At 46.2% G+C, this 27,295-nt stretch overlaps 1 protein-coding gene across 1 annotated transcript; it reads right to left on the bottom strand.

Moving 5' to 3' along the window:
* Positions 1 to 15,486: 15,486 nt before the first annotated feature.
* Positions 15,487 to 27,066, bottom strand: LOC132565773 (arginine and glutamate-rich protein 1). The gene is made up of 4 exons (XM_060230501.1): positions 26,536 to 27,066; positions 19,646 to 19,871; positions 17,247 to 17,330; positions 15,487 to 16,305 (listed from the first exon to the last, which is right to left on the bottom strand). The coding sequence occupies exons 1-4, from the start codon at positions 26,898 to 26,900 to the stop codon at positions 16,141 to 16,143; spliced, it is 840 nt and encodes a 279-aa protein (XP_060086484.1). The 5' UTR covers positions 26,901 to 27,066; the 3' UTR covers positions 15,487 to 16,140.
* Between the last annotated feature and the right edge of the window lie 229 nt (positions 27,067 to 27,295).

Here is a 27,295-nt window from a genome sequence, read left to right as displayed (position 1 = left end):
CCTCCAGTCTACTTTTACATTTACCAAATGCAAATTGGGGGGGGGGGGGGGGTCTGTCACCTGGAAATATGAAAAGACACTACATGTCCCAGGTCTGATATTTATGACTGATAGGCTGCTCTTGGGCAAAAACATTCCAGCCAACCCCTTTTTCTCACCTCTCCAACACCATGCAATGAGTGAGGCCTACACAGAAGATATCAGTGGCCTGCAAAATGGCAGATTTTCATCAATGCTTAAGGAAGGTTGAGTTCGCAGGAATAAAGTTTTAACCACTGTTTCCCCTCCCTCAGAATATTTCATCCTTGTCTGCACCCATTTAAGATGAGTTCTCTACAAAAAAAAATGATTGTAGCTTCTAAATTTTATATCACCTCAGAAAGATTTCTCTAGAGATAAACATTCAACTAACTTCCTATTACAGTTATTTTTCCCACAAGCAAGAGATATATTTTAAATGTTGTATTAAAGCTACATGCACCAATTAAAAATGGGGAAAAGAAAACTTGGGAGGGGGTTAATAAAAGCCTTGATTTATCTTGATTTTGATTCACTGCCTATCTAGCAGCAATTCTTGAAGTGAAAGTTACTTTACTTTAAAAACACACACACAGATAAGAGCCATTATACTTCCAAATAATCACATATAAAAGGGAGTTTTTAAAAAAGTGAGTCAGAAATTTGGTCTTTTGCTGGCTGTAAGTTTCCTATAGCTATAAAAAAATGACTAACATTTTGCATCAGAAGCCACTAAAGAAAGGAACACATTTAAGAAGTTTTGCTTTTGAGGAGAAACTGGGAATAATTACTTTTGGGGTGAAAGCTGAAGCAAAGTGCTCGGACTATACTAAGTTCAGTCTGCATTTTACAAGCTTACATGCAAAGTTTCTAGATGATACAATAAATTAACTCAGCTTTTTCTGGACTGGGGGGCTGGCCTCTAGTATCAGGTGAATCCATGTCTCAGAACTATTGTTATGAAGTTTCAGCTAATGCTAAAAATACCTTAAACATTTTTGGAAAGTTACTACACATCCTGGCATTTCAAGTGTGAGAACTTCCAAGTGTTGTGTTTTAACACTTCCCAGCTCACAGGGAAGTACCCAACTTTCCTAGGCCCATTAGGAAGCCAGTCCCAAGCACCTTCATATACGTTATCTTCCTCTGAAATCCACAGCAGCTAAGATTAAGAAGTAAAGCGTCATGATTCCCAAATAAAAGTCTTCTCAAGTAAAAGGGATACCCTAATGCGTTGTGAGATAGCATTTCAGCAGCCTGTTTCTGCTCCAGTAGGTTCAGTTTTCTTGTGAAACAAAGCCTCCCCATTACTTACAGTTTATCATCCTGACAAAATGCAAGGAATGTGGATGTGAAAGAACTAACAATTCCACCCCTTGCTGCTTTGTATGTTTTTTTCCACACTACTCTATATTAAAACCGACAACATTAACCCAAACGTAAATTGCAGAGCACAGTTCAAGGGTCTATTCAGTCAGCAGTGAATGTGCATTTGTTTGCTTGACAACAACAAAAATAAGAATTTCACAAACAGCCAGCGAGGGGCAGTCTGGTTTACGCCACTGAAACAACGGCTTAAATAGGGCCATCAATTGCAGGCCATTTTATCAGTCTCTGACAGGTTAGTGTTTATCCAGACTAACCGTGGCAGATTTCTTGTGTAGTATGTTATCACAGATATCGACTTGGCTATCTGTTTGCTTTTCTTTAGCCAAATTATTTTGATTTAAAAAAATCTTACAGGAAAGGAGCCCAAAATTGGCTGTAAACAGAAAAGTGATTAACTGGCACAAACACTAAACACAAAGAAAGCAACCTCACACTGATAAGTGCTCTTGATAAGTTAAGCTCTCCACCCTTCAGGCTAGATCCAACCCAGTAAACTACAGACTACACAGTAGTAGTCAAGTTAGATGTTGGTTGTTATCCTAGCTCCAGAGGTCAAGCTGTAAAAAGCATGGGGACTAGTATCTTTTCAGGGACAGAGATGAAAGTGCTGAAGTAGCTGGGGAGGGAACAGCTGGGTGTACATCCACGCAGAGCAGCTTATTATGCTGTGTTTTTGGAGCAACCCTAACCAGAGTTGCACCCGTCTAAGTGCACCATGGAATGAGAAGGGTGTAACTCCACTTAAGAATGCATTGTTATGCTGATCTCTAAAAAGGATATTCAAGTTAAATATTTCTTCCCACCTATGTGCATAACCTCCTATGAAAATGATACTATACACTAAAGATTCTTTTTACCAACATAGTGTGAAGATAAAATCTTCCTCTGAAATACAGGATATAAGTACATCTAAGTTACACTTTCAGTCACTGTCTTCTCTCTCCCTTTCCTAAACATTTCCAGTCAGAAATCAGTCACAATTGTAGTTTAGGAGACTAGGTAATGAAAAAACTTAGGATCAAAGTTATTCCATTTATACACAATGTATTTTAATCAAAATTTGTGATTAATTCCTTATAAGTGTAGCACTTTCATATGTACTAAAAACAGTAAATATCCATATTCCACAAATGAATAAACTTCCTGTTGTTGTTTATTCTAAGGAAAAGTTGGAAAAATGGGCCTACATCGAGCTCTACCCAAAAAATGCCCAAAGAAGAGAGGGTAGAAGTGACTCGTAGGTAAGATGCCTGCATCTTACTAAGAAATTATTCAAAGCTGGAGTCAAGTTGCACCTTTAAGACCAACCAATTTTTATTTAGAACGTAAGCTTTCGCTTCATCAGACGAGGAATCCAGCACAGTGAGCAAAGCCATACATAGCTGAGCAGAGCCATACACAGCTGGTAGGCAGTGGTCCAGAATGCAACATGGTACAGAACCAACGACAGTGAAGTAAAATTATCTGGTAGACAGTGGTTTAGAATGTAAAATGGTACAATGACAGAATAGTAAAATTAACAAACTGAGCAAACCTTTGATCTGAGTAGCATGGGTTCTGTACCATGTTGCATTCTGGGGCAATGCCTACCAGCTATGTACGGCTCTGCTCAGCTATGTATGGCTTTGCTCACTGTGCTGGATTCCTCGTCTGATGAAGTGTGCTTAAGAACATACAAAAGCTTACGTTCTAAATAAAAACTGGTTGGTCTTAAAGGTGCAACTTGACTCCTGCTTTGTTCAACTGCTTCAGACCAACACAGCTGCCCGCTTGGATCTATCTATAAGAAATTATTCATTAGCCTTCTTGCAAACAGTGGTGCTGAATTCTGAAAGAAATCCTTGAAAAGGGCAAATCTCCCCCACCCAGCAGAAATACTGCTAACGCATTTGTACAGTTCCCCAAAGCACAAACTTTCAAGGCCTACAAACCACAAAAGCTTCTTTTTTCATGTCCCCAGCACCTTCTAGCTCACCTTTCCAGACAAATAAGTCAACCTGAATTAATCAAGGAAAGAAAACTTAAAATCACCGTCACCAGGCAATTTGCAAGTAGTACTTCTTGGACCAAGACAGAGCAGTAAATTAGATTATGTTAAAGCTCCTTTTGAGCATGCTCAACCGTTTATGAAATGACACAAACTGTTTGTTGTTGTTCAGTCGAACAGTCGAGTCCGACTCTTTGTGACCCCCATGGACAAAGTCATGCCGGGCCCTCCTCCGAAGTCTGCTTAAATTTGTGTTTGTTACATCAGTAACACTGTCCAGCCATCTCATCTTTTGCCATCCCCTTCTTCTTTTGCCTTCTGTCTTTCCCAGCATCAGGATCTTCTCCAGGGAGTGCTCCCTTCTCATTTGGTGGCCAAAGTATTTGAGCTTCAGCACCTGACCTTCCAGAGAACAGACTGGGTTGATTTCCCTTAGGACTGACTGATCTGATCTTCTTGCAGTCCAAGGGACTCTCAAGATTCTTCTCCAGCACCACACCTCAAAAGCATCTATTCTTCTGCGCTTGGCCTTCCTTATGGTCCAGCTCTCACAGCCATACATTACTACTGGGAATACCATCGCTTTGACACAATCTCTATTGCCCCTTAAAACGGATTCACGACTTTAGAGACAGGACCATATACTGTAAGTTCACCCAGAACAAGCCATTTGTGACTTAAAATAGAAGGGAGGGAAAGCTGCGACAAGGTTAAGCCTGGAAGCAACTAGAAGAGAAATGGACAGTGCACACAGGCCATGTTCTGTATTGGAAGAGTGACCTCTGTAGGAATAAAGCCATTACTAGACTGCAGCAGATGAAAAAATGCCCTCCACCTCTAGCTCTCTGCTTAATGCTATCAGCCGTACGAACGTGACCCCCTTTCCCCATTTACATGGCAGCTCTTAAAAAAAAAAAAACACTGCTTTTTCTATGGATCTGTGTTGCTTGTTTTGTGTGTAAACATAGATGTAATATTCTGTCTTTCTAAGAGAGAATTACACTAAGCTTTAATCCAGACAGCCAGACGCAACTGTTTCTTACACAGCAGCAATTTCTTTACATGTCTGTCTTGGGAGGAGAGGTGAGCACCGCTGAGTGGAACAGGAATAACATGATCCAGTTCAGGGGAAGCCAATCCCCTCATTTTAATGAAAAGAAATGGCCCCCTTCTTTGTTTTTCCCTATTTTTTTAAAAAATGCTTGTTATCAAGGGTCACAACTCCTGCTCGTAAATCTCCCTTTCCCTGGAAGAAAAATCTATAATTGAGTGGAAGAAAAAAAGGTGGCGTCACAATGTGATTGTTATAAATAAACTCCTTCAGATTCTAGGTCTAAATCCAAACTTGTGGTGTCCTTTCAGGAGGTCGCAGGGAGCGTGTGCAAGAGTCACCCAACAGAACAGCCATTTCGTACTTGTGAGACAGGCTATTTCTCCCCAATGCATCGTCCATTTAAAGGTATTTTAGCAGCCATTTAACTCTTGTGCTTCACAGGCAGCTTCAAACTGCTCACAAGCAGTAAGTTTGAGGTATATGGAAGAAATCCGCTCCTTTTCTGTTTTCCAAGAAGTCGTTAAAGGCGGCGCTGTTACGATGGCTCCTTGAAAATCATTCTGCCTGCCAATATTATCAAGAGCCTTTCATCTATGCTCCTTTTTAAAAAAAAAAAAAAAAATGAAATCCCACTAAAGAGATTTTCTCAGATTTCCAAGTCTACCACAGTCAACTTTATCTGCAGCAAAACGTTTTGGGGTTTTTTCCCCCCTGAAACGGGGAAGAAATACAAAGTCTTTTATCAGGAGTCTCTCTGATCCCGCTTTAACTTCACCATTAGACACAAAAAGCCCTCTCTCTGCGAAATGCTTTTCACTAATGCACAAATTTCTCTGAACTGCAAACGCATCGTATCCCTTTCTGCCTCCTTATGGGGAGGAGAACATTTTTCACCTTAATTGTAAACGACAACAAGGGATACAGTTTTACAACCACCGGAACTGTGGCGGAAACTCCCACCTCCCCTTTCACTGCCTCAGCCTTTTGCAGAATAACTCTCTCATCCACTCCAACAGTTGTGTGTAGCGAAGCGACTCAGCCTCTTTCAGGGGCAATCCTTTCTTCTGTCTGCTTTTCTAAAGAGAGGAAGCCGACCCGAAAGAGCCCTTGGCTGGTCATCTGCCCTTCCTCGACTCACCAGCCGGGATGATGCCCAGCTAGGCAGAGGGACAGAGAGCGAGCCGCTGGCTCCCTCTACCCTTTCGCTAGTCTCTGCCCAGCCCCGCCACAGACTTGTCTGCAGATAGGTGATGGACGGGAACCTGCCCATGGCTGAGTCACCAGCAGGCATTTCTGCCAGGTTCTCTGTCTCCTGACCCTGCGAGATCGGTAGGCAGCAAATTTTGCATGAAAAGGATCGAGTGTGCCCCGAATAAAGGCGACGTCTGCCGGACCCCTTTGGCGTGAATGGGGAAAAATAAAAAGGCTGGGGGCGCAAGAAGGAGCAGGCACGCGGCGCCGGCAGCGCTCGCCTGGAAAGTCACCGCGCAATCCCACGCAGACACAGAGTTAAGCCCGCCGAGAGGAACTCTCCCTACCTTGGATCGCAGGACAAATCCGATGGGCACCCGCGAGGTTCACCTAAGAACGATGCGCGCTTTGGAAGGGGGGTTGGGTTTAAGGCGCTTTGGAAGGGGGATTGCGCTTAAGGCAAAAAACTCCTCCTCGGGAAACAGCCCCCCCCCGCCCCACAACCAGGGCCCAAGCCCTCCCCCGCCGCCTGCAGCCGACGTGGGTTGGGAGCCCGGCGGAAACGAGGGCCGGCGGCCGCGTCGCCTTCCCAGGTGCCCGCCGCAGGCTGGAAGGCGCGCCAGGCAAAGGGCCTGCGGCCTGGCCGGGCTCGAGAGGGCCCCGGCGCCCCCTCCCCTCCCCTCCCCTCCCGCTCGCCCACCTGCTGGCCCGGCGGCGCACTTACTTGGGGTTGGAGGAGTTCCAGTAGATGGGCTCCAGCACCAGCGAGCTGGCCAGCACGGTCCGGCACAAGAGCACCCAGATGGCCCAGCAGCACTTCCCGAGCGGGGATCCCCCCCGGCACGCTACCATGGTCGGGGGCCCCGCCGCCGCCTCCGCCTCCGCCTGCCTCGAAGGCTCGCCAACTCCGCAGCAAGAAGGCGCGGCGGCCCGAGCAAGAGTCCCCGCCGCGGCGCCCGCTCGCCCTCCTGCCCTGCCGCTGCCCGCCACTCCACCAAGCAAATCCTCCGCCGGCCGCCTCACTGGCTCCCGCGCCCGGCCGCCGGCATCGAGTCGCCGCAACGCCCCGCCGAGGCGAGCGCCGCCGCCCGCCCAGCTGCCACAGGCGGAAGACAAGAGCCGCCGTCGCTCAGTCCTCGCCTCGTCGTCGTCGTCGCCGCAAGGCCCCCCGCGAACGGGCTCCGCTCCGCCGCCGTCCGCGCCTCTATAAATCCACCTGGAGAAGGAGAAGCGACGCGTCCCGCCCGGCGCCTCCGCGGCGCTCCATCGCTCGTTTTCTCGCCCGCCCGGCCAAGGACGGCGAGGCAGACAAGGGCGGCAGCTTCTTCCCGGCCGCGTCCCAGCCCGCGCTCTCCCTCTCCCTGGGGACCGGGCGGCGAGAAGGCTCCGGCGGGCTCCCAGCGCCCGCCACCCCAGCCCAAGGCAGGCAGGCAGGCAGGCAGCAGTCAGGCGGTGGCGCACCGAGCCAGGGGCGCGCGCTCCCCCGCAGCCAGCCAGTCAGCCACAAACACCCACACGCAGCAGCAGCAGCCGCCGCCGAAAGGAGCTGGTCCGCGGCTCTCCTCCTCCCTCCTTCGCCTTCCAGTCCCTCCTCGGGGGCTGCTTGGGGCCGGGCGCTCCGGCTGCGCTTCCGGCCGCAGACTCCTGCTGGGCTCCAAAGGCGAGAGTGCGGCTCCGAGTCCCCGCTCCGGCGCTCGGGCTCCCCACTATAAACCCGGCCACCCCCCTTCTCCCGCAACTCCGCCGCTGGTTGGGTGGCGTCCCTGTCACTTAGGCGCACCTCGCGTCTGGGCGCACCCCCCGCGTGCCGAAAGGGGCGGGCCCGGCGCGGGGAAGGAGCGGACTGAAGGAGGGGGAGGGAGGGCCGGGAGGACAGGTAAGGCGGCCCGGCGCATTAGGCACTTCCGCGGCGGCTAATGAGGGAGTGGGGCAAAGGCTGCTGTTCCAAAAAAGAAAAAAATAATGATGATTATTATTTCGCGCCTTCTGGCGGGCCCGATCCGGTCAGACCTGGGCAGCAGCGAAGCACGACCCGGCCCTGGTTACTCTCTGGATGGGAAACTACCAAGGGGGTCCGAGGTTGCGACGCAGACAAAGGCTCTAACCCCGGAAACCCCCCACCAGCCGCTTGACGCATAGGGAGATGGTCAATTCTGGGGGGGTGGGGGGTGTCTTCTTTGTGCTTCCAAAGTTGGCGGCGATCCTCGCTAGGGGAACTCTCTCCCGCGGTCGGAAGGCATCTCCCAGCCACCCACCCCTTTCCTCTCTGGGACTGGGCCGGCTTCCTCGCGCTGATCGGCCGCCTGATGCTCGGCAGCCCCTTGAGGACTAGTCGCCCGGCGTGACCCAGATAGAGCCGGCAGGCTCCTCGCTCAGGGACGCGCGGCCGGCTTGGCTTCTCGGGGTGGGCCCCACGGATTTCAACGACGCTCGTCTCCGAGGAGGGAGATCCCGATCTTAATGCTTGGAAGTGCCTCCGGCTGCTCTCCAAGAGGGCCTGATCCCCCGGGGATGGGGTGGGAGAGAGGTTTGGAGTGCAGGTCCCTATGGCGCCCTTCTGGAGCGCTTCTCTCGGGCTCTGAAGGGCTCTTGCAGGCTTCTTTCTCTGCCGGGACCTATTTCCCTTCCAGCGATCCCCACCCCATCCCTCTACCCAGACGGCCCTGGACGGTGGCCACTTTCACATCAGCGACGACGGGGTGCTTTAGGAAGCAACGTACTTTGGAACTGTTGGGCGGTGAGAGTCTGCAACTGGAAGCCTAGAGGGTCTGCAATTGAGAGGGTCTGCAACGGAGGCAGCCCAGGGAAAAGGGAGCAACGTCCGGATCAGGGCCACTGGGACGCGGCCGGGAATGGAGCCGTTTGGCCTCCGCTGCGAGCTTGGTTCGCGCCCCGCCGGCCGACTTCCCTCGGTGCGCCATTCCATAGAGCCACAGCGCCCACTAGCGCCTGCCGTGGGAAACCGCGGGCAGCATCACGACGCCGTCAACTTTCACCCTGCGGTCCCCGTAGCACTTTACTCTGGAGTTAACCCGACTTGATTTGTAACGGGGCTTTAGGAGGGGGGCGGGCGTTGAGCCTGTTGGGGGGGGGGGGGAGAGATTACAGCTGGAAAGTCCTGGTTTCGATCTCTACCTACCCGGCTGCTAGCCAAAAAGAAAGCCGCGCGAAATCAAAACCAGTTAAGAACGAACTGTATCCCATCTGTTACCCATTAGAAATTATTTTAATGTAAGGTTTTGTGTAGGAGAGGAACAGCAAAAACCTCAGAATTACCTCCAAGCCTATCAGGCGATATGGCTGCGGCAGGGAAATGATGGATGCTGGAAGCATCCTCATGTCTAATATTGGTGCATTTCGTTTGGTCCCAAAGGTGCCACTGGAGTCCAACTTGGTTATGGCGTGATTATTAGTTCTGTGCATTTATTGGAAATAATTATTCTGTGCAAACATTTATTGGAAATAAATGTGGTCGTCACTGTCAAAACGACCCTCCCCAAACGGAGAACTTGAACACTTCGTCCAAAGCCCGCTTTTCTCAAGAAAAAACCAAGGAAGACGGAAATCTCCGCGTGCCCATCTGGGGTTCCGCCGGCGCAGCCTTCATCTTCGCGGAAATGGGAATGAGGCGTCGGTTCCATCCTCGCTTTGGGAAGACCCAGAAGCGACCTTTTGACCTCTTGCCCGGGAGATCGTTGCAGCCCCCCCCCCCTCCCGTAAAGTTTGCAATGCCCTAACCTGTTCCAGAGACCCGCCAAGATTCTTCCCAACGGGCCAAAGCGGGCGCTCGGGGAAGCCCGTTTGCACGAAGGCGGAGGCGCAGGCAGTTCTTGCGACGCCCGGCTTTCTCCCCTCCCGAGCGGGTCAGAGAACAGTTCGAGCTTTCCGGAGATGCCGCTGATCGCCTTGCAGCGGAGCGGGCCTCCAATCTGCCGCTTGGAATCGACCCTGTTGGCTGTCTGCCGCGCCCAAGAGCGAAAGGAGCGCCGCCTGTCAACTCTCGGGGGGGGGGGGGGCGCTTTCCAAACGTCGCTGCCGCCAGACAAGGGGGGGGGATCCCCTAGACGCACCTGGAGCCGGGGGCTGGGCAAGGGCCGAAGGGAGGCCAGGCGCCCGGGCGGCCAGTGGCTTTTGCCGGATCTCCAAAGGGAGGCCAAGGAGGCGTCCTCGCTGTGCGCCCTCGCGGGAAAGGCCCCCTGGCCGGCTGGCAGAGAGGCGCCCGGAAGCATGGGCTAGAGGGTGGGGTGCGGTGGGGGGGCTCGCCTTTTGGTTCCCTGCTCTGGGGCGAGGGTCCGCGCTCGCCCCCGCTCCGCCCGCACGGGCACATCTGGAAAGCCTCAACTCGCCCCGGGTGGCTAAAATTAAAGCTGGGAACAAAAGGCGGACTGACTGGGCGAGAGAAGGAGGGGAGCGCTTCTTCACACGCTGCAAATAGCCCTGCTGGACATCTGGACTCCCCCCCCCCCTAAAAAAAAAGAAAGAAAATAGTTTTAACCGGGATATAACCCATGACATCCCCCTCCTCGTTGGGGGAATAAAAATAAAGGCCAGGTTAGCTAATATTAGGGGACCTGTCAAGGATACTTTGAAATATTTGGACAAGGTTTTTGCTGTGGTTTTTTTTTTAAGCAGTCCACTCTGAGCCTCTCGACATTGTTTCCGGAAGGGGATACAATTGCCGAGTTTCCTGCAATTCACAGGAGAGAGAGAGAGAGATTGCCCGACCGAGACGCTGCCCCTGTTGAACGTCCAACTTGTTTAGCGGCCTCCCAACAAGTGAAGACGACGGTTCAACTCGGGGAGCCGGGCTGCATTTGCTCGGAAACGTCCCATGCATGCCGTTCCGGAGGGGCTTACTCCCGAGTAAATATGCCTCGGATAAGGACAGCGTCTCTCCACACACACACACACACACACACAGATTTGTAGCGGCGCTTGTCCTCCTCCCCCCCCCCCCCCGCTACCCAGCCGCAACTCGCCCAGGTCCCGGGTGCTCCATTTCCTTGCCAGAAAGTCCGCGCGTGGCCGGGGAATCGCTGCCCCTGCCCAGGACGACTGGCCCCTTGCAGTGTTAACCCAGTCCCTCGGCGGCCCTCGTTTTTCCCAAGAAGCCTGCCTGGCGAGCCGGGGTGGGGTGCGGGCCTTGGAGAGGCTTTCCAATCCAGCCGACCCTCTGCTGGCCCTTCCGCCACTCGGATGATGCCTCCTGGAATCCAGATCAAACCACGGGCGGAACCCGGATCTTGTCCAGCTGCACCGCTGTGCGTTTGCGCCTGAGCTGAGGACTTATCAAAAGAATCCCGAAGTGATCTCTCTCTCACACACCCACACCCGCCCGGGAAGGCCACTTCAGTTCCTCCGAGTGGGCGCCACTTCGGGCGTGGGACTCCCTTGTCCCGCGACGCGCCCGGCGGAAGCCCCTACGGACGCTGCAGTCTGGGCGGTGCGCGGCGGTTCCAATCCGGCGGCACTTGGGAGGGCTGCAGGGTTTGGGCCCGCTTGTCTCAGCCGAGCCTTGGAGGCGCGCGGCAGGGGGACTCGGAGGACTTCTCCAGACTCGGCTTGCCGTTGAAGCAGGTGCCTGCCTGGGCCGCCTGGCTCGGAAACAAGCTCGGTTCAATCGAAGGGACTCCAACGCGGCAGGCAGCCCAGCCCCGCCGTGGGTGACTGGGGAACCAGATCCCCTAGATATTCGAGGGGGGGGGGATGCTATGTAAACACGCGCGTTTTCCTTTTCCTTCTCTGCATGTGTCCCAAATACAACCTCAAACAACAAAATCACAATCATGTTTAGGACTTGAACACTGACCCAGATTCCGATTTGTGGTTTCCCCTTCCTCGACCCTGGGTCGAGCCCTCTAGCTTCAGAGGGGTTAAAAAATGTGGGGGGGAAGGGGGAGAAAGGACTCGGTTCTTGAATAGCATTGGACACTTTATTTGGAAAACTGGCATCAAAGACTTTTACTCTCCCCCCCCCCCCACCAACACAGAAATATCTAATCAGCAACAAAAAACTCTTGATTTTTAGATTTGCTCTCAGAAAAGTTAGTCCTCTTCGACATGTTTATCCAAAATAAAATTGTTTACAATCACTAGGATTTACTGCAAATTAACTGTCTTCAGAATTCAGTTTCCACTCTGTTTAGCTAAGAAACAAAGGAGCTCCGGGGTCAAAATGAAGATCCCCGCTAGAACATAATGGAGAAGGTGCACAAGCTGGCTAGTGAATCAGTGCCTTCACGATGAAGTCAACAACTGAACTCCTTGCTTAAAGGAGCAAGAATCGAACTCAAATTATAGGCTTACAAGACACCAAAGCAACCTGCACTGCACTTCACTTGGAGAACCTTTTACGTTTCACCTACTCAGCAAAGAGGACCGTCCCCCCTCCCCCCTTACTACCCGGATAGCCCCAATGCACCAGTTGAAAGCGAGCAGAGCAGAGCACGCCAGCATCCCAAGAGAGCATCCCTTCAACTGAGATCACTAGTTTAAGTGCTCAGCACTCCTGAACTTGCCATTTCCACAGTGCCTGGCTACAAGGATTTCTCGTAGGGGCCACAGAGCCAGGGGAACGGAAACCATGGCAGGCCAATCAACTTTGTATTTCACAGGAGAAATGCAGCAGTAAGCAATTGTTTACTCTCCCACAGTACTCTTCCGCTTTCCTGTCTTCCCAATGTTCCTTGGTGAGTTTAGGAGCAAGGAAAAATAGACACAGGAAACATTATTCCTCTTCCTCTCCCCCCCCCCAATAAATTGGCAACCATTTCCTCTGTGCTTTCCTGTTTACTCTTGGAGGTTGATAAATCAGATCCACAGAAAGAGCAGCTTCTAGATTGGTCAGATGTACAAGTGTATATGAAAAGGGATTCTCAGTTGCAAAGATTACTTGTTATGTGAGGAGGGAAGGCGAGTCAGCATCAGAAAGAACCCCCTCAATTCCAGTGCAAAGATTGTAGGGCTCGCAGAAAAACTTCACACATGGTAGAATTATTCGTGGAAGAAGCTGCTGGAGCAGGTCTCCCCCGTTTCTCTGGGCTGCTTGTTTGCTCTGAAAATCCTCCAAACTGTACAACGGTACAGGCATTGCAAACGGGGGAGAGAAGGAAATCAGATAAAATTTCTTTTTTCTTCCTTCCAATGCCAAAACCCACTAGAGGGAGAACAAAGCTATTTGACTAGATTTCCTCCCAAACAGTTCAGGGCCCTGGGCTGTCATGCATTCTCTTTGCAAGGCTCTTCCAACCTGCTGAGCAGAGCTTCAAAATCAAACCCAGGGTGCTTGGGCAAAACAACCCACAAAGTCCTTCCAACCCATTAGTGTACTTTTAACTTATTTTAAAAAAAGGTAAAAGTAGTCCCCTGTTCAAGCACCAGTCATTTCTGACTCTGGGGTGATGTCGCATCACGACGTTTTCACTACACGCTTTTTACAGGGTAGTGTGCCATTGCCTTCCCAGTTATCTACACTTTCCCCCCAGCAAGCTGGGTACTCATTTTACCGACCTCAAAAGGATGGGGAAAAAATAGGTCCATCTAAAAAACAACTAATGAAAAAGTATTACACTATTTTGTTTTGGAATTTCAAATGCAGAATTGTATTTGAATAATCTCAACCTGTTCTTTGTATGCAGAAAAGCACCGGGAAATAACAAAACTTTTAACTACAGATTTTAAACTACAGAGTTTTAAGTCCTAACAGCATTTTCAATGCAAGGAAACAAACAAAAAAGACATTTTAGCCCTGTAGGGCGAATTAAGCTATATTGCTATGAACCACAGCACTCAATGATGTAACTTAGTGCTCCATATTTTTATTAAATTCAATACCATCTTTGCTTCAAGGAAAAAAAAAACTAGAAAGGCCAGTTTATATATGCATTGCTTAAGACGCTTAAGGATCCTGACCACCAATTCCACCATCCTGTGCAAAAGAATTAATGATTTTATTTGAATACTGCATAAAGGCGTCTCATAAAATGTTAAGCAAATAATATTTTGGAATTTGTACCATACAGTCAAATCATTTCTCAAACTGCTGGTACTCAAGTTATATTTCCAAACACCTGGACATCTGAAAGTATTTCAACCAAAGACTGAAGGAAATTGTTTCTAACACAGTCAGGATTAACATACACTTGTTTGTACAGACATTTGAATCTATGTACCTCTAATGTTAGGAATCTATAAGATTATCACAATAGCCTATTGAAACATGAATTGTCTCAAGCTCAGTAAAGTAGTGCTACACAGCAGTCCCTCTTTTCTCTGCTGGGGGGGTCTAGGAGAGCACTGGTTCATTCTACAGGGAGACTTCTAAGCATATCATAAGTTGATGTTAGAAAATATGGTCACATTAGTCAGTTGATGCTTCAGTGCTATCAGGCTTCCATTTTATTTTACAGGTTAAAATTCTGTGTCTGTGTCTTCCCTCCCCCTTGAAAAGTTTTCTTTAAGACAGGAAGAAAGCATAATAATACAAGATATCAAGTATTTCAGTCCATTATTCTTTTTTTCTGGGGGGGGGGGAGAGCTGAACTAAACTTAGATCACACAACATAGTTTTAAAAGATCCTTCTACACAAAAATAGCTTTAAAAGATCCTTCCAGCTGCAACCTGAGCTTGCCCCTACTGTTTCCAGAGATAAGAAGGATATTGCTATGTTTTAGACTAGTACAAGCTGAAGTAAGAAAAGCACAATGCTTACAGTAGTATTAATTTATTACAAACATATTCAAAAATTAATTGACCTTTAGAGTTCAACTATGTATTTCCCTGCCAGCCTTTTATACTATAACTCCAAGTAAAACACGAGGCCACGCCATATCTGGGCCACATGTTGAAAAATCTGGCATCAAAGAAGTTACCCATTTGCAAAACTAGAAGGGATTAGCACTAGTTCTTTTATGACACTTTGATCATTTTGATTAAACTGCTCTAATGAAGACATAAAGAATGCACTATAGATGCGGTGTTAGAGAAACAGTACACGGCAATGGACAAAGCTGTGGGGGAATATTTGTTTGATGGATTCATTTTCAATCTAGTCTCAAAAATATTCCTGGATTGACAAAAGCAAGCAGATCCAAATGGCCAGAGGACTCACAGGTCAACCGTTTCTTGCTCCAACTTAGCATTCCACTGTATTCCTGCCTACAAAATTATCCCCCAAAAGGTTATAAAATTCTAATAATCCAAATGTGAATCTGCTGTGCCAGAAAATAAGTGCTTAGAATGGGATATGGAAATTTTATATATTACACACACACTTCTATCAGGCTTCTAAGCCACTGCTATTATGCAGGCCAAAGTGTCAGCAAACACTTCCAGGAATACTGCAGCAGCAACTGAAAAACACACCTGACAGTCTTCACTTGTGCAACATGCTCTAGAGAAAATGAAACCAAAGGCAGGGATCAAGAGTTAGAAAACCTGTTTTGTGAGCCTGAGGAACTTTCAACTTGCTGCTCCCTAACAACACCTCCTCTCCCAATGGCACACGACAAAGAGCTCTGAAAGTAAGGGGAGTACCCAAAGCCAACAATTCCACCGGACTAGCACCAGCCATGAGCCTAACTCACTCTTTGGATCCCATCCAAACAGAGAAACGCTGTAGATTTTAAAGGCCCCCTCAAAATAAAACCACCAAAAGCCAAGAACAACCACCTAACAGCACAACTGCAGGAGCTGTGATCGTATTTGCAAGCCTGGCGTTCGAAATATGCAAAAAAAAAAAAAAAGTCTAGAGGTGACTTAATTCTTGTGTGCTTTTGAGGGTGGTAAAAGAAACTGCCATTTGTTAAAGTAAATATACATGCAAGTAAAAAATGTACTTAAAGCATATGAATTTAAGACTTCACTTTATTCGGCAAATCGGATTATTTACACAATTGGGAATGCTGGTTGACTCTCATCAGTGGAATAAAAACAATTCTAGTAAAGACAAATACTGAACTCCCTTTACACACCTCCAGCAACACTGACCAACTTTTTCCTTACCTGTTATCGGGAACATCAAGCACAACAGTGGGATAGTATCATAGGACACCAAAATAACAAACCACTGAGGATCCAAGTACACCGTGGAAATCTGCCAATACCTTTGCCAAACTTTCTTTTAAAAGCCAGCAGAACCAGCATTAAAAGTTAATGTCAGAGTATAACTCTGAGATCGGTGGGTCAGTAAAAACCTTATCAGACCATACATAATTGATGAAGCGACCCGACCTGCTTCAAGTCACTTTACCTCAGAAACAAAGTGGATGAGAATAGATTTACTCTTTTTTTTTTAAAAAAAAAAGACAATGATCTGATAAGGATTTAACTCAAATGGAAGTAAAAAGAGAGATGCAGAGCACAGCCCCTATTAGAACAAGCTAACTTTTCAGACGTCCAAAAAGAAAAAAAAATCACAAAAGAAAAATAAAAAAAACACTTCAACATGAAGCTACTATACAAAGTTTGTTTCATTTTCCATTAAGAGTTCGGAGCTGAAATTTAATCCTGACTCTTTAGTGAGAATGACAGTTTTGGCCTAGACTTTCCCTTGCCCAGGATAATTTTTTGCTCTTCCTTTTGCTGACGTTGTCTCTCTTGCTCTAGTTTCATCCTCTCCTCATGAATTTTTCTTTGTTCTTCAACGATTTTCAACTGTTCTTCAGCCTGTAATGGGAAAATAACAGAACAGCATATAACACGAGTAGCTGCTCTTATGTAGTATTTTGTTGCTTCAGCACTATCAAACTGGAACCCAGCACTGTAGCTCACATTTGCGGGGAAGAGCCTAATTGCTGTTCTTCAGCATTAGGGTCAAGCTAAACAACTATGACTGGTGATCAAGTCTGCAGATTGCAACCTCCACTTACAAGCCAATTGGCCTAAAAAAAAATCAATATCCGTATTACTCTACAGAAACCTTAAAGTTCTTCACCTATCACAATTATTTCTTAAGAGTTTAAAATATTTTACACTTTCTCATAGCATGCTCTATAAACCCAGTAAAGCATTTGTAAAGTTAACTTAAAAAAATCGTTGCCAAATTCTCATAATCACAGATTTTGACTTTTTTTTTAAAAAAAACTATTCGCTTTAGTGGGACTAGGCATTATTTTTTTTATAAAAACCAAGCCTTCTAGGTTGGATTCAGAAGTGCTTTGCTGCGTAAGAGAGCTGTTTTACACCTTGTGCTAGAATACTGTGTGAAAAAAAGGAAACTAAATTCAAAGATGATGTTCTGTATGCACTAAAGTTTGTACAAGCACAAAGACAGCTATAGAACCTTCTACAATTGACACAGAACTGCACTCTGCTCACAAGCCTGGATCCAGTCTCTGTGCTGCAATTCAACCCAAGGCCTTCCCAACCTTCAGCAAACTTTCTCATGAGTTTCCCCAACTCTCTGGAGATGCATTCCAGGGATGGGGAAATGAGCAAACCTGTGAGCAAAAGGAAGTATCTCCCCCACAAAATGAAATGTCTTCAGATCCAACCCTCTAGCCATAACCCAACCCAAAGCTAAATACCATTAAATTCAACAAGCCCAAGGGCTTTGTGTCAGATTGCAGCCTATCATTTCTACAACTCTAAATTATAATTCTGCTTACCAATTTAGCTTGTGCTTCTGCGATTTTTCGATTGTTCTCTTCTAGTATTCGCTCTAGCTCCTCACGCTTTGCACGCTCTTCCTCCTAAAGGGGAGGACAGGGTAAGATGTTAGAGAAGTAAAATACTCACTCACCCATCTGCACTAGACTTCCTAGGAATTCCTTCTGCGAACTGACTTAAAGGGGCAGCTTTACAGCCACCGTCTTTTTGTCTTTCAAAAAAAGCAAACTGTGCAGCCACTAAAATTGGTTTCTAGCTCTAGATTTAAAATCATCCCTCCCAGTTCAAACAGCAACCAACTAAACCCTCCCTAGTCAGAGAACCCTAGCCATTTATTACTAGTATTTTTTTTAATATCACACAAATCAACAAGGACAACTACAAAAAAACTGGATAGTTATTTACCAAATTAAAAGAGTAATATATAAAATATAAATAAAGTGAATAGTTTGTCTCACCAATCATGTATACCTACGTATTCTTTACCTATACTCCTTTAATCAGCATTAAAAGTTGAATATTTACTGTCTTGTCCAGTGTCCTGCAGAGTGTGCTCCTCGGCTGCCATACGCGCCAGCTTCCTCTTTAAAATGATTTGTACTGTTAGCTTGGCAATGCCTGCATCAGCAGCTCAACCATTTATAAAGAAACAACATACAAGGAAGGCTGAGCTGAGGAATGCAGATGTTTACGGTAAGAAGGAACAAAAAATATATATAAAACATTCCTAAGGCAAACAATTAATAAGAAAAATACATTCACTGTTAGCGAAAAGTACAAATGGTAATCCATACTCCATGGAACTGTGGGGGGGTTCCTTCGTGGGGGAAAGGGACCGGACATTCTTTAGTGTGACGAGCTTTAACGACAGTCATGAAACTGTCATGCTACGATTTTATACTAGAATTCAGAAGTCCAGAGAAAGGCAGATAGGGAAATGAAACTGGGAAACTTGAGTTTCCTTTAAATTAAAGAGACTCTGTTATGCAAACCATAAGCAAAAAGATTGCAATGAGGTTCAGATGTAATTTCAGTTACTGTCATTGTATATTCATGTTATTTTAATATTTAGATTGGTTTTTTAGAATCAGCCAGAGGTCTGCACAAAAATATAATGAAAGGGAAACAAAGCAAGTATGGGACGGAAGTCCTTCTTGCTACGTCTAGTAACCAGCTACAGGTTGGCACCCTTCACTCCAGGAATTCAAGGTGATGCTGCACAGCAATAACCCGGATGAGGTAAGCCAACATCACACTGACCCCACTTCTGCTCAGTCAGCTACCCTTTGGGGAAGTGACCACTACTTCAGCCAAAATCCATTGTACAAAGATTTGCAAAAAAAAATTATTTGCAACCTTATATAATTCAGCAGTTTTTTAAAGTTATTGAAAGCCAACGTTTTAGTTTTGCTGAATTTACGGCACATGCAATTACTGTGAATTGTAAAGATGCTGTATTATTAGCAAAAGCCCTGAAGGAAAAAGTATCTTACTGAAGTCTTTCTGTTATTCCCAACTTATAAACTATGCCCACTCAAGTTAGATCACCAGATACATAGACGTATGTAGTGAGAACTGAATCGGGACTATTTTCAGTCAAGGTTAAAGTAGTCTAACTTGGAATTTTAGGATCCTGGAGTGATTAGTGCTGGCAAGCATCAAAACCTCCAGTAGCAAATTACTGTCTCACAGAAAGACATTTTCAGCTTCTGCTCCAGCTGCTGACAGAAGAAGTCACATGTTTAGCTCAACACTTCAGACAAGGACAACCTGCTCTTTTACAACTCTCTAGTCTAGAGAAAAAGAAGGAGTTGTTAGTAGTCACTGAAAAACTGATCTCATGAATCTAGCATAAGCCTTTTTGTGAAGAAATAGGACCAGCATTCCAGAATGTGTCCACTGCGTGTTCAAGAAGAATGCATGTTTGCTTAAAAGGGAAAATAAGAGTAGCTAAGAAAAGGTTCAGCAACTCAGTGCTAAACCCTGTGTTTTTAAATTTTTTTCCCCTGACTGAAGGCATGAAGCCTCTTACAGTCTAGGTAAGACAAAACAAATGAGGGATACATAGTCACAGATTGTTTAACCCCTTCCCCCAGTAAGAAAGGACTGTGGATATATCCTGCAGCCATGGCAAAAGTTTCAAACAATTCTCAAATATGAAGATCAGTTCCATTAAAATTCAAGAATCCTTGCACAAGTTTTAGGAGAGTAACCATTTTAGGTATCAGTGAGCTCCTCTGAATAACTCAGAAATTAGGTTTCGCAGCAATGCAAGTTTACACAAGAAGGGAATTAGATTTGCTGTATTCCATCTCCTTCTCAACGCAACAGGAGGCACAACCCGACACTGAAAGTTTTGCCATGGACTGTCTCTACTTTCCAAACGACCGAGCGTTACCTCTCTAGCCTTTTGTGCCGCAAGTTCAGCTTGTCTCTGTCGCTCGAGTTCTTCGAGCAACTGTTTTTCCATGATGCGCTTAGCCTCCTCAACCCTGCGAAGAACTTCCCGCTCAATTTCATCTTTCCGTTTCTCTAGTTCTTCTTCCACTCTTTTGGCCACAAGTTCTTCCACTCTTCGGGCTGTCTCTTCCTCGATAAGCTTCTCTTCTATTTCTTGCTGCCGACTGTAGAAACAGAAATAAAAAGTAAAGAAGTAGTCACCTCAAGCAGTCAACTGGAATTTATTAGATGGCTTTCTTCTTCCTACATACAACACTAACAGGTACAAATACACACTAAGCCTGCTTTCTGTATTTGCTTTTTATTTAGCAGAAAAAGATGCAATGCTGCAAGCATACGTATTATCCAATATGCTACTTATTTCTCACTGCAATCTGAAATGGATGCTACCAATCTGTCACATTTTAGGTTGCCCTCCTGTCCAGCTCAGGGGGGCATACAACAGGGCGTCCCCTTCTCCATTTTGCCCAAATAGCTCTATGCAATAGGGGCAGTCACACAAGATCAGCTTACCCTGACTGAATCAAAGGTGAAAGATCTACCCAAGGTCAAGGTGACCTGCAGTCCCATCCTCAGCAGAGCACTGATTTCAATGGACTTGACAGGTATAAGCGTCACAGCTCAGCAGAGATCTGAATATGGTCCTCCCCAGGCCTAGCCTGAAACTCTAATCACATAGGCTCCATGCCTTCAACACAAACAGTGCAAATATATATAACTTTTTAACACCTCAAGAAAACTTATCAAAGTAAAACAGAAGAAAAATACAAAACTCAAGCTCAAATACTGCTTTCAGCTCTCAGTGGAATGAGTCTTCAGATGCGGCATATATCAAGGATACTAATGTATACGCAAACCCTACTGGTTTATTTCTACATAACACAGGATCTGCCTCAAAAATGTTTTGAGTACCACATGCCACAAAGCCCCTTCCTGACTGGTAACCACCTTGAAATCAATCACCAAACTACATCCCACTCTTTGTCTTCTGTACATTTATGGGAGGGGAGGGTTCATTCTGTAAAGTAAGAGCAAAAAATGCTACCATCTAGTCTGAAGTCAACAGAAGTTCGAGTCCAATGGCACCTTTAAAACCAACCAAGTTGTATTCAGTGTGTGAGCTTTTATGCGCAATGCACACTTCCTCAGTCAAACTGGAATGAAACTTACTAGTCCATATACATAAGGCAGAGGTTAAACAGCAAATTAGCATACAAAATAATGAAATGTTTTAACAGATGCAAACAGGAATGACAAGCTAAGTTTATATATGACTCATACAATTCCAGTTTGTCTGAGGAAGTATGCTTACACACGAAAGCTCACACCCCAAGGACCACTCACTGAAGATAATGTTTCTGAGCTTAAAAGTGCCTAATTAGACAAAGCCACCTTACTATAAATATCAGGTTGGATCCTATGATTCTATCACCCTAGTGACATAGCCTTGCTGAAGAACAAAACAGCTTCTTCTGGAGGAAGAGATGTTCTCTTCCAGCAATAGGCTCTTTGTGCTGGCAGAAGGCTCTTTCATGAATGCAACAGAATAAAAAGAATCAATCCATAGTTATGGGGGCGAGTGCGCACATTCCAGGGCCACACCATGCAGACTGACTCTCCCATGGTTTGTGACAATTCTGCAGTACCCTACCTATTTTGCAGCATTCTCACAATATGGCTACAGTTATGTCTGCTTATGTACCCAGCTCATGATGCATGACAATTACATTACAGTTACAGAGAGACCACCATCACGCCACTGAACCAGAGGCGGCTCTTACTAGTTCTTTATTCTGATCCTTATAACAACATATAAACAATGGCCTTGTGAATCAAAGGTTTTTTGATCTAATGACAAAAAATGTGTCTTTTTAAAAAAAATTAAAACATACTCTCATCAGCCCAGTGAGCCACAGCCAGCCATAAGACAAAATAAAAATCTGAAGATGCAAAAAAGAGAGAAATGAATCAAATTAAAAACTCAAACTGATCTGTTTAGTGAATTAATTACACATAGTCTGCAATGAAATACTTCTTTAAAATTGTACACTGCCTTGGGCACCTTGTGGTAGAAAGGTAATTAATTTAATAAAACTTTACATGTGGCTTGCTAGTAACAGAACTTTCTCAAAATGCATCTCCATATAGCTTGCAGCTACTCTACAGAGACAACTTATTTAAGCAAATACAGACTGATCAAAGGTAATTTTAATGTGCAGAACTTTAATTAAGGTCAATGCATAAGACAGCTTTGACCAGTGGGTAGCTCCGACTGCATAATTTTGATGTTGCAGTGGCCTAAGCATCAACTACCACAGGAAAAAAGTACTGCATGAGCTAGAGCAGGGGCGTCAAACACATTTGTTATGAGGGCCGGATCTGACATAAAAGAGACCTTATTAGGTCGGGTCATGTCTGGTTGGGCCAAGGCATGTTGGGCCAGGTTATGTGTGTACCTATTTAAGATTAGGTAGCTGAAATAGAAATTTTATAAAGAACACAGACGAACAAAAATATATTTTTAAGAAAAACTTAAATCATGCTTAAAACGTTAGCACTCATTGGTCTTAAAAGTGCTTTCTTTGTATTTCTCCCATGGGATCCAGGGAACTGGACAAAAGCAGCTCTGGCTCTTTCCTTCCTTCCCCAGGGACTGGGTGGGGAAGGAGCCTCAGTCAATATAAGGAAGAGAGACTTGGCTCAGTAGCTCTGCTGTTCGATTGAGAGAGCCTGGCAAAGCAAGCTATTCCTCCCCAAGGGAGGAGCCTCAGCCAATGGAGAAAACAGAGGTTTTGTTCTGTAGCTCCTGTGCAGTTGAGCAAGCTTTGCAAGCAAGCTGTGATGCAGAAGGAAGCAAGATATAGGGAGAAGGAAGCAGATGGCAGCCAGTTGCTGATTCGGCCCCCAAACTGCATGTTTGACACCCCTGAGCTAGAGCGTTCTGTCTATTTTAGGAAAACACAATGTTTATCATTCTGAGAACCCAGCAGAGTCCCACATGCAGTTAAATGTGTATTATTTAAAGTTGGTGTCCTGAAATATAAATTAACATGTAATCTTAATATGCTTTTAAGCCTCACGAAAGAGAAAAATATTAATGTAAATCTTATCTCCTGATCTCATCACATTCTTCAACTTATTTTTTGCAATAATGAAGATGAGAAACATCACATAAAAATCTCAAAATAAAGGATGTTGACATTTCATCAACTGGAAAGTTAGGCATCTGTTTAGAACCTGGTCACTGAAATATTTCAATGATTACTTCTGGCTGGATTCATGCTAAGATTAAATTGACTCATTTTATGCACTAAAACAAATGACAAGATAGAATCTCTGCAGCCATACTACAGTGTAGTTGTCATGCAGAATTACTTGAATCCATACAGGAGTTCCTTACATCCTTTGCCCTTTCCAATGTAACTAATCTGAAAATACAAGAAGAGATACCCTGTGTGAAAACCCAAAGCACTTTGGCACCAATCTATGGAGACTGAAAAAGAATCAGTGCTGGCTGCATGCTGCTGTTGTGCAGCTTGGGGGGAGCTTTGACCAAGTCACAGCCAAGTTTTCTGGGGTTGCAGGCAAAGCGGATTGCCCACACATAACCATAAGTGGACACCCGTTCTTTCTAGTTTATCAGGCAAGTACTTTTAACAGCAATGTAAGGGCACAAGTGTGAAAGTTATGCAGAAAATTATATCCGTCTCAACAAGTATAAAAATAGGAGGAACTGCCTTCTGCTGAAAGGCCGTTGATTCATGCAGCCCTCTACTAATGCACAGCAGCTCTCCAAGGTATTAAGCAACCTATCACAGAGAGCCATTTTTAACTCAAGAGACCAGGATCAAGCCTTATAGATGCTAAGTGTGTATTTGCCACCAAACTGTGTATTTGCCACCAAGGTCCTTCTAAATGTCTGCCGTTTCTTTGACCATTTTGATCTTCAGCACTGAACTTTTTAATCTATTCACTCTATAATCCCAGTGTATTTACAGTGCACATGTGCAATGTCAGCATTCTTTAAAAACACACACACACACTGCCAGCTAAGGTTTCTTCCATAATCAGAACAAGATTTATGTAAAGCAAGATTTTAATGATTTTGTAAAATCATCTTAAGCACCTTCAAATTCCGCATTTCACTTTGGATCAGGGATCAAGCTTTACTTCTCATTAGGACATGATACCCACTGACCTTTCAGTGCAAGCATTTCAGTGCAAGAAGCAAAGCCCTTCACAAATCATAAGACTGATGCACAACCACTGTCAAACACTTAGAAGTGTGTGCATATGGAGCTCACTCAAAAAGGATAAGTGAACTTATTTCAACCTGAAAAACTAGCAGACACAAAATATATTAAACATTCAAATCCCCCAGGACACTATACTGTAACAACTTTAATTTTGATGGAAAGAAGTATAATTTCTCTAAGGTAAATAGAACTTCATAATTTTTTAAAAAAGTTACAACAGCTCAAAGCCAGTTTGTAAATTATATTGGCTTATTCATTAGAGTGATTGATTTGTCTGAATAATGTAATGTAATCATGGAATATACAGTGGTAGTTTTTATAAGCAGGATGCACAGGGAATGAGAAAATTCTCCACTCGTAGATGCTGCCGCCATGACATTCATCAATAGTTTTATCCCACACTAAATTGTTAAAGACACAAAATCTGGTCATGTTAACAGTTATTTCCATGAGTAAGGCAGAAGATAAGGCATCTAATCCAATTTTAACAATGGTCAAAATACTGAGCATATATAAATGCAACTTATGTTGCTTGTGAAGCACTGATGTGTTTACCATTGAGAATGGAATTCTGACAGCGTCAAAATAAAAGCTAAGCTTCAGCATCATGCACGCGCATCCACGCACACACAATGATCAGTTTCTACTGATCCCATTCTTCAAAGCACTCCTCTGACTGATCTATCTAAATTTATTGAATGGTTTGCATCTACAGTATTCACTTAAGGAAGTCTCTAGTGTGCCTCAGTTCTGAACTGTTAGCAGCCCAGAAGCCCTTTGGGCAAGACTACACTAGCCCTTTCTGTCTAGTGTAATTTGTACATCACTGAAGGAACAGGGTAGTCCTCCCATGTAGTGATTACTTTTGCTACAATAAAGCATAAGCAGAGCAAAAGCGATCAAATATCGAGAGGGGGGTCTGTATTACACTGTGCCCTGTAAGTATAGAGCAAGTGCTATTTCCAGTTCTGTGTCAGTATCTCGTATAGTGCTGAACAACAACATTAAATTTAAGAACTTATAACAATGTAGTCATAATTGTAAAACAGTGTCAAAACAAAAGCAAAGCAGAATAAGGAAGTTTTCCTGTGAAGGAAACCCATGACTACAGTTTCATAACCTTTAAATAGACGGATAGGGGTCGTACTCCTTCCCTCACTACCTGGGCCAATCCATCTTTGGAGACGGCTGAGATTTCAGACAGCACTTTCTCTCCACCTGTGATAATTTCTTGATAGCCACAGAGGAGAACTTGTCATATTGCTCACCCTGTCCTGAAGACAAAACCCCAAATTTCTCCCCAGACCCTTTAACAAGTGGTACACAGCAAACTAGAATCATACCTAACATTAAAAAAAAACTGGCAGATGGCAATGATTATATAACTAAGGTGTACATACTATATACACATATCTACATATAAACAAACCTGCCTTGACTGTAGCGTTTCTATGTCCTAATTTCATTACTTGCAGCTTCAGTCTTGATAATACTGCCTATAAAGTAGACAGCAGTGTATTTAAAGATTAAGAACCACTGAAATAAACCTTGCCTAATTTTCTGTCCCAGCTGACTTCAGACTTGAATAAAGCAGGAGTCAATTTGCACCTTTAAGACCAACAAAGTTTTATTCAGATCATAAGCTTCCGTGTGCTAAAAGCACACTTGTTCAGACGAAGGGATCAGGTACTTGTACCTCATTCCCTCGTCTGAACAAGTGTCCTTTTAGCACATGAAAGCTTACGTTCTGAATAAAACTTTGTTGGTCTTAAAGGTGCAACTTGACTCCTGCTTTGTTCAACCGCTTCAGACCAACACGGCGCCCACTTGGACTTATCTTCAGACTTGAATGGCAGCAAACCGAGCTTCACACTGGAGAAACCTAACGTGCAGTAGAACAATGCACGCCTTCAAGACAAGCAAAGGCTCACAGGAAGCATGCTTATATGCATTAGTCAGACCAGATGAAGAGCAGATACAGGGCCGAGAGACCACAGAAAGGAAGAGTAGGCCAAGCACAGCGGGCTTGCACGCATCAGTCGAAAGAGGCAGAAAACTGAGAGCTTGGGAAAGAGGAAAAGGCCAAGAGTGGCCCAAGGGAAGAGAAGGAGCGTAAAACTATCTGCAAATAAAATGAGGCGGGGGGGGGGCTTGTTTGCTGAAAGCCGACTGGAGAACAGATAGGGAACGACAAAAAGGGGCCGTCCTCCTGTCGCATTCAGGCGGGGAGGACCGGGACACGAAAGATGCGGCCAGTCAGAAGCAGCGTCCTAACACGTGTTAGGCGGGCCCCCGCCCACCGTTCTCAGCAGCGTTCCCTGCAAAGACGCTTTTGACAGCGCCCTCCCCCACCTGCAGCATCCGTCCCCCCAGTGCTTTTCTGAGCGCCGAGGCCTCTCCGTCCAAGGTCCTCCACTTGCCCGTTGTCCCTCTGAAGCCCTACAAAGGAAAGGGGGTGGGAGAGAAGAGTCTCCTTCCCCCCTCCTTCCTCTGCCCCCTCTCTCCCGTCAAACCAGGCCCTGCCACCCGGCTTCTTCCCCCCCTCCGCCCTGCCCGCTCGCTGCAGGCTCACATTTTCCGCTGCCTCTCGAACTCGGCTTTCTTTTCCTCCTCCTCCCGCTTCTGTTTCTCGTCGAGGCTGCTGCGCTTGCTGACGGTGCGGCCGAAGATGTCGATGCGGTCGGGCGGGGAGGAGGCGCGCTCGCGTTCCCTGTCCCGCTCCCGTTCCCTGTCTCGGCGGGACGGGGCGGTGTTGGAGCGCGATCTGGAGCGGGACTCCCGCCGCCGGCTGCGCTTGCTCTCCCGCGACTTGGAGCGCTTGCGGGCCCGCTCCTTCTCCCGGGAATGGGACCGCGAGCGGCTCCGGTTCTTCTTGTTGTGCTTGGAGCTCTTGACGCGCTTGGAGTGGGACGAGCTCCGCGAGCGGGAGCGGCCCATCCCGAGCGCCTCGCCCGGCTTCGCGGTCCTTAGCGTAGCCGGAAGGGCATTCGCCTTCTCCTGCGACGCCTTTACCGGAGCAGGCCCGAGGCCCAGCGGCGATCAGACAAGATGGCGGCTGCCCGACTCCCAAGGCAGGCGCTTCTCCACCTTCCTCCCGCCCCACAATGCACCGCGCAACCCACAATGCACCGTGGCGTCGCGCCTTGGACGAGAGAATGCGCCGCAGTCCGGCACGGAAAGGCCCGAAGACGTTCCGACGGGATTTTCCGGAAATGGCCGAACGGGGGATCTGAGTTGGTTCGGGTGCAAGCCGAAGTGCCTGCTCCGGACATGCTGGAGCGGGAGAAAGGAGTCTCCCGGCTGCTGCTTTTGTGCAGGGACTGGGTGTCTGG

Source organism: Heteronotia binoei, unplaced genomic scaffold (genome assembly GCF_032191835.1).
Source record: "Heteronotia binoei isolate CCM8104 ecotype False Entrance Well unplaced genomic scaffold, APGP_CSIRO_Hbin_v1 ptg001637l, whole genome shotgun sequence".
NCBI lineage: Eukaryota > Metazoa > Chordata > Lepidosauria > Squamata > Gekkonidae > Heteronotia > Heteronotia binoei.
The sequence above is the reverse complement of the archived record's forward strand: the minus strand, read 5'-3'. Positions and strand labels throughout refer to the sequence as shown.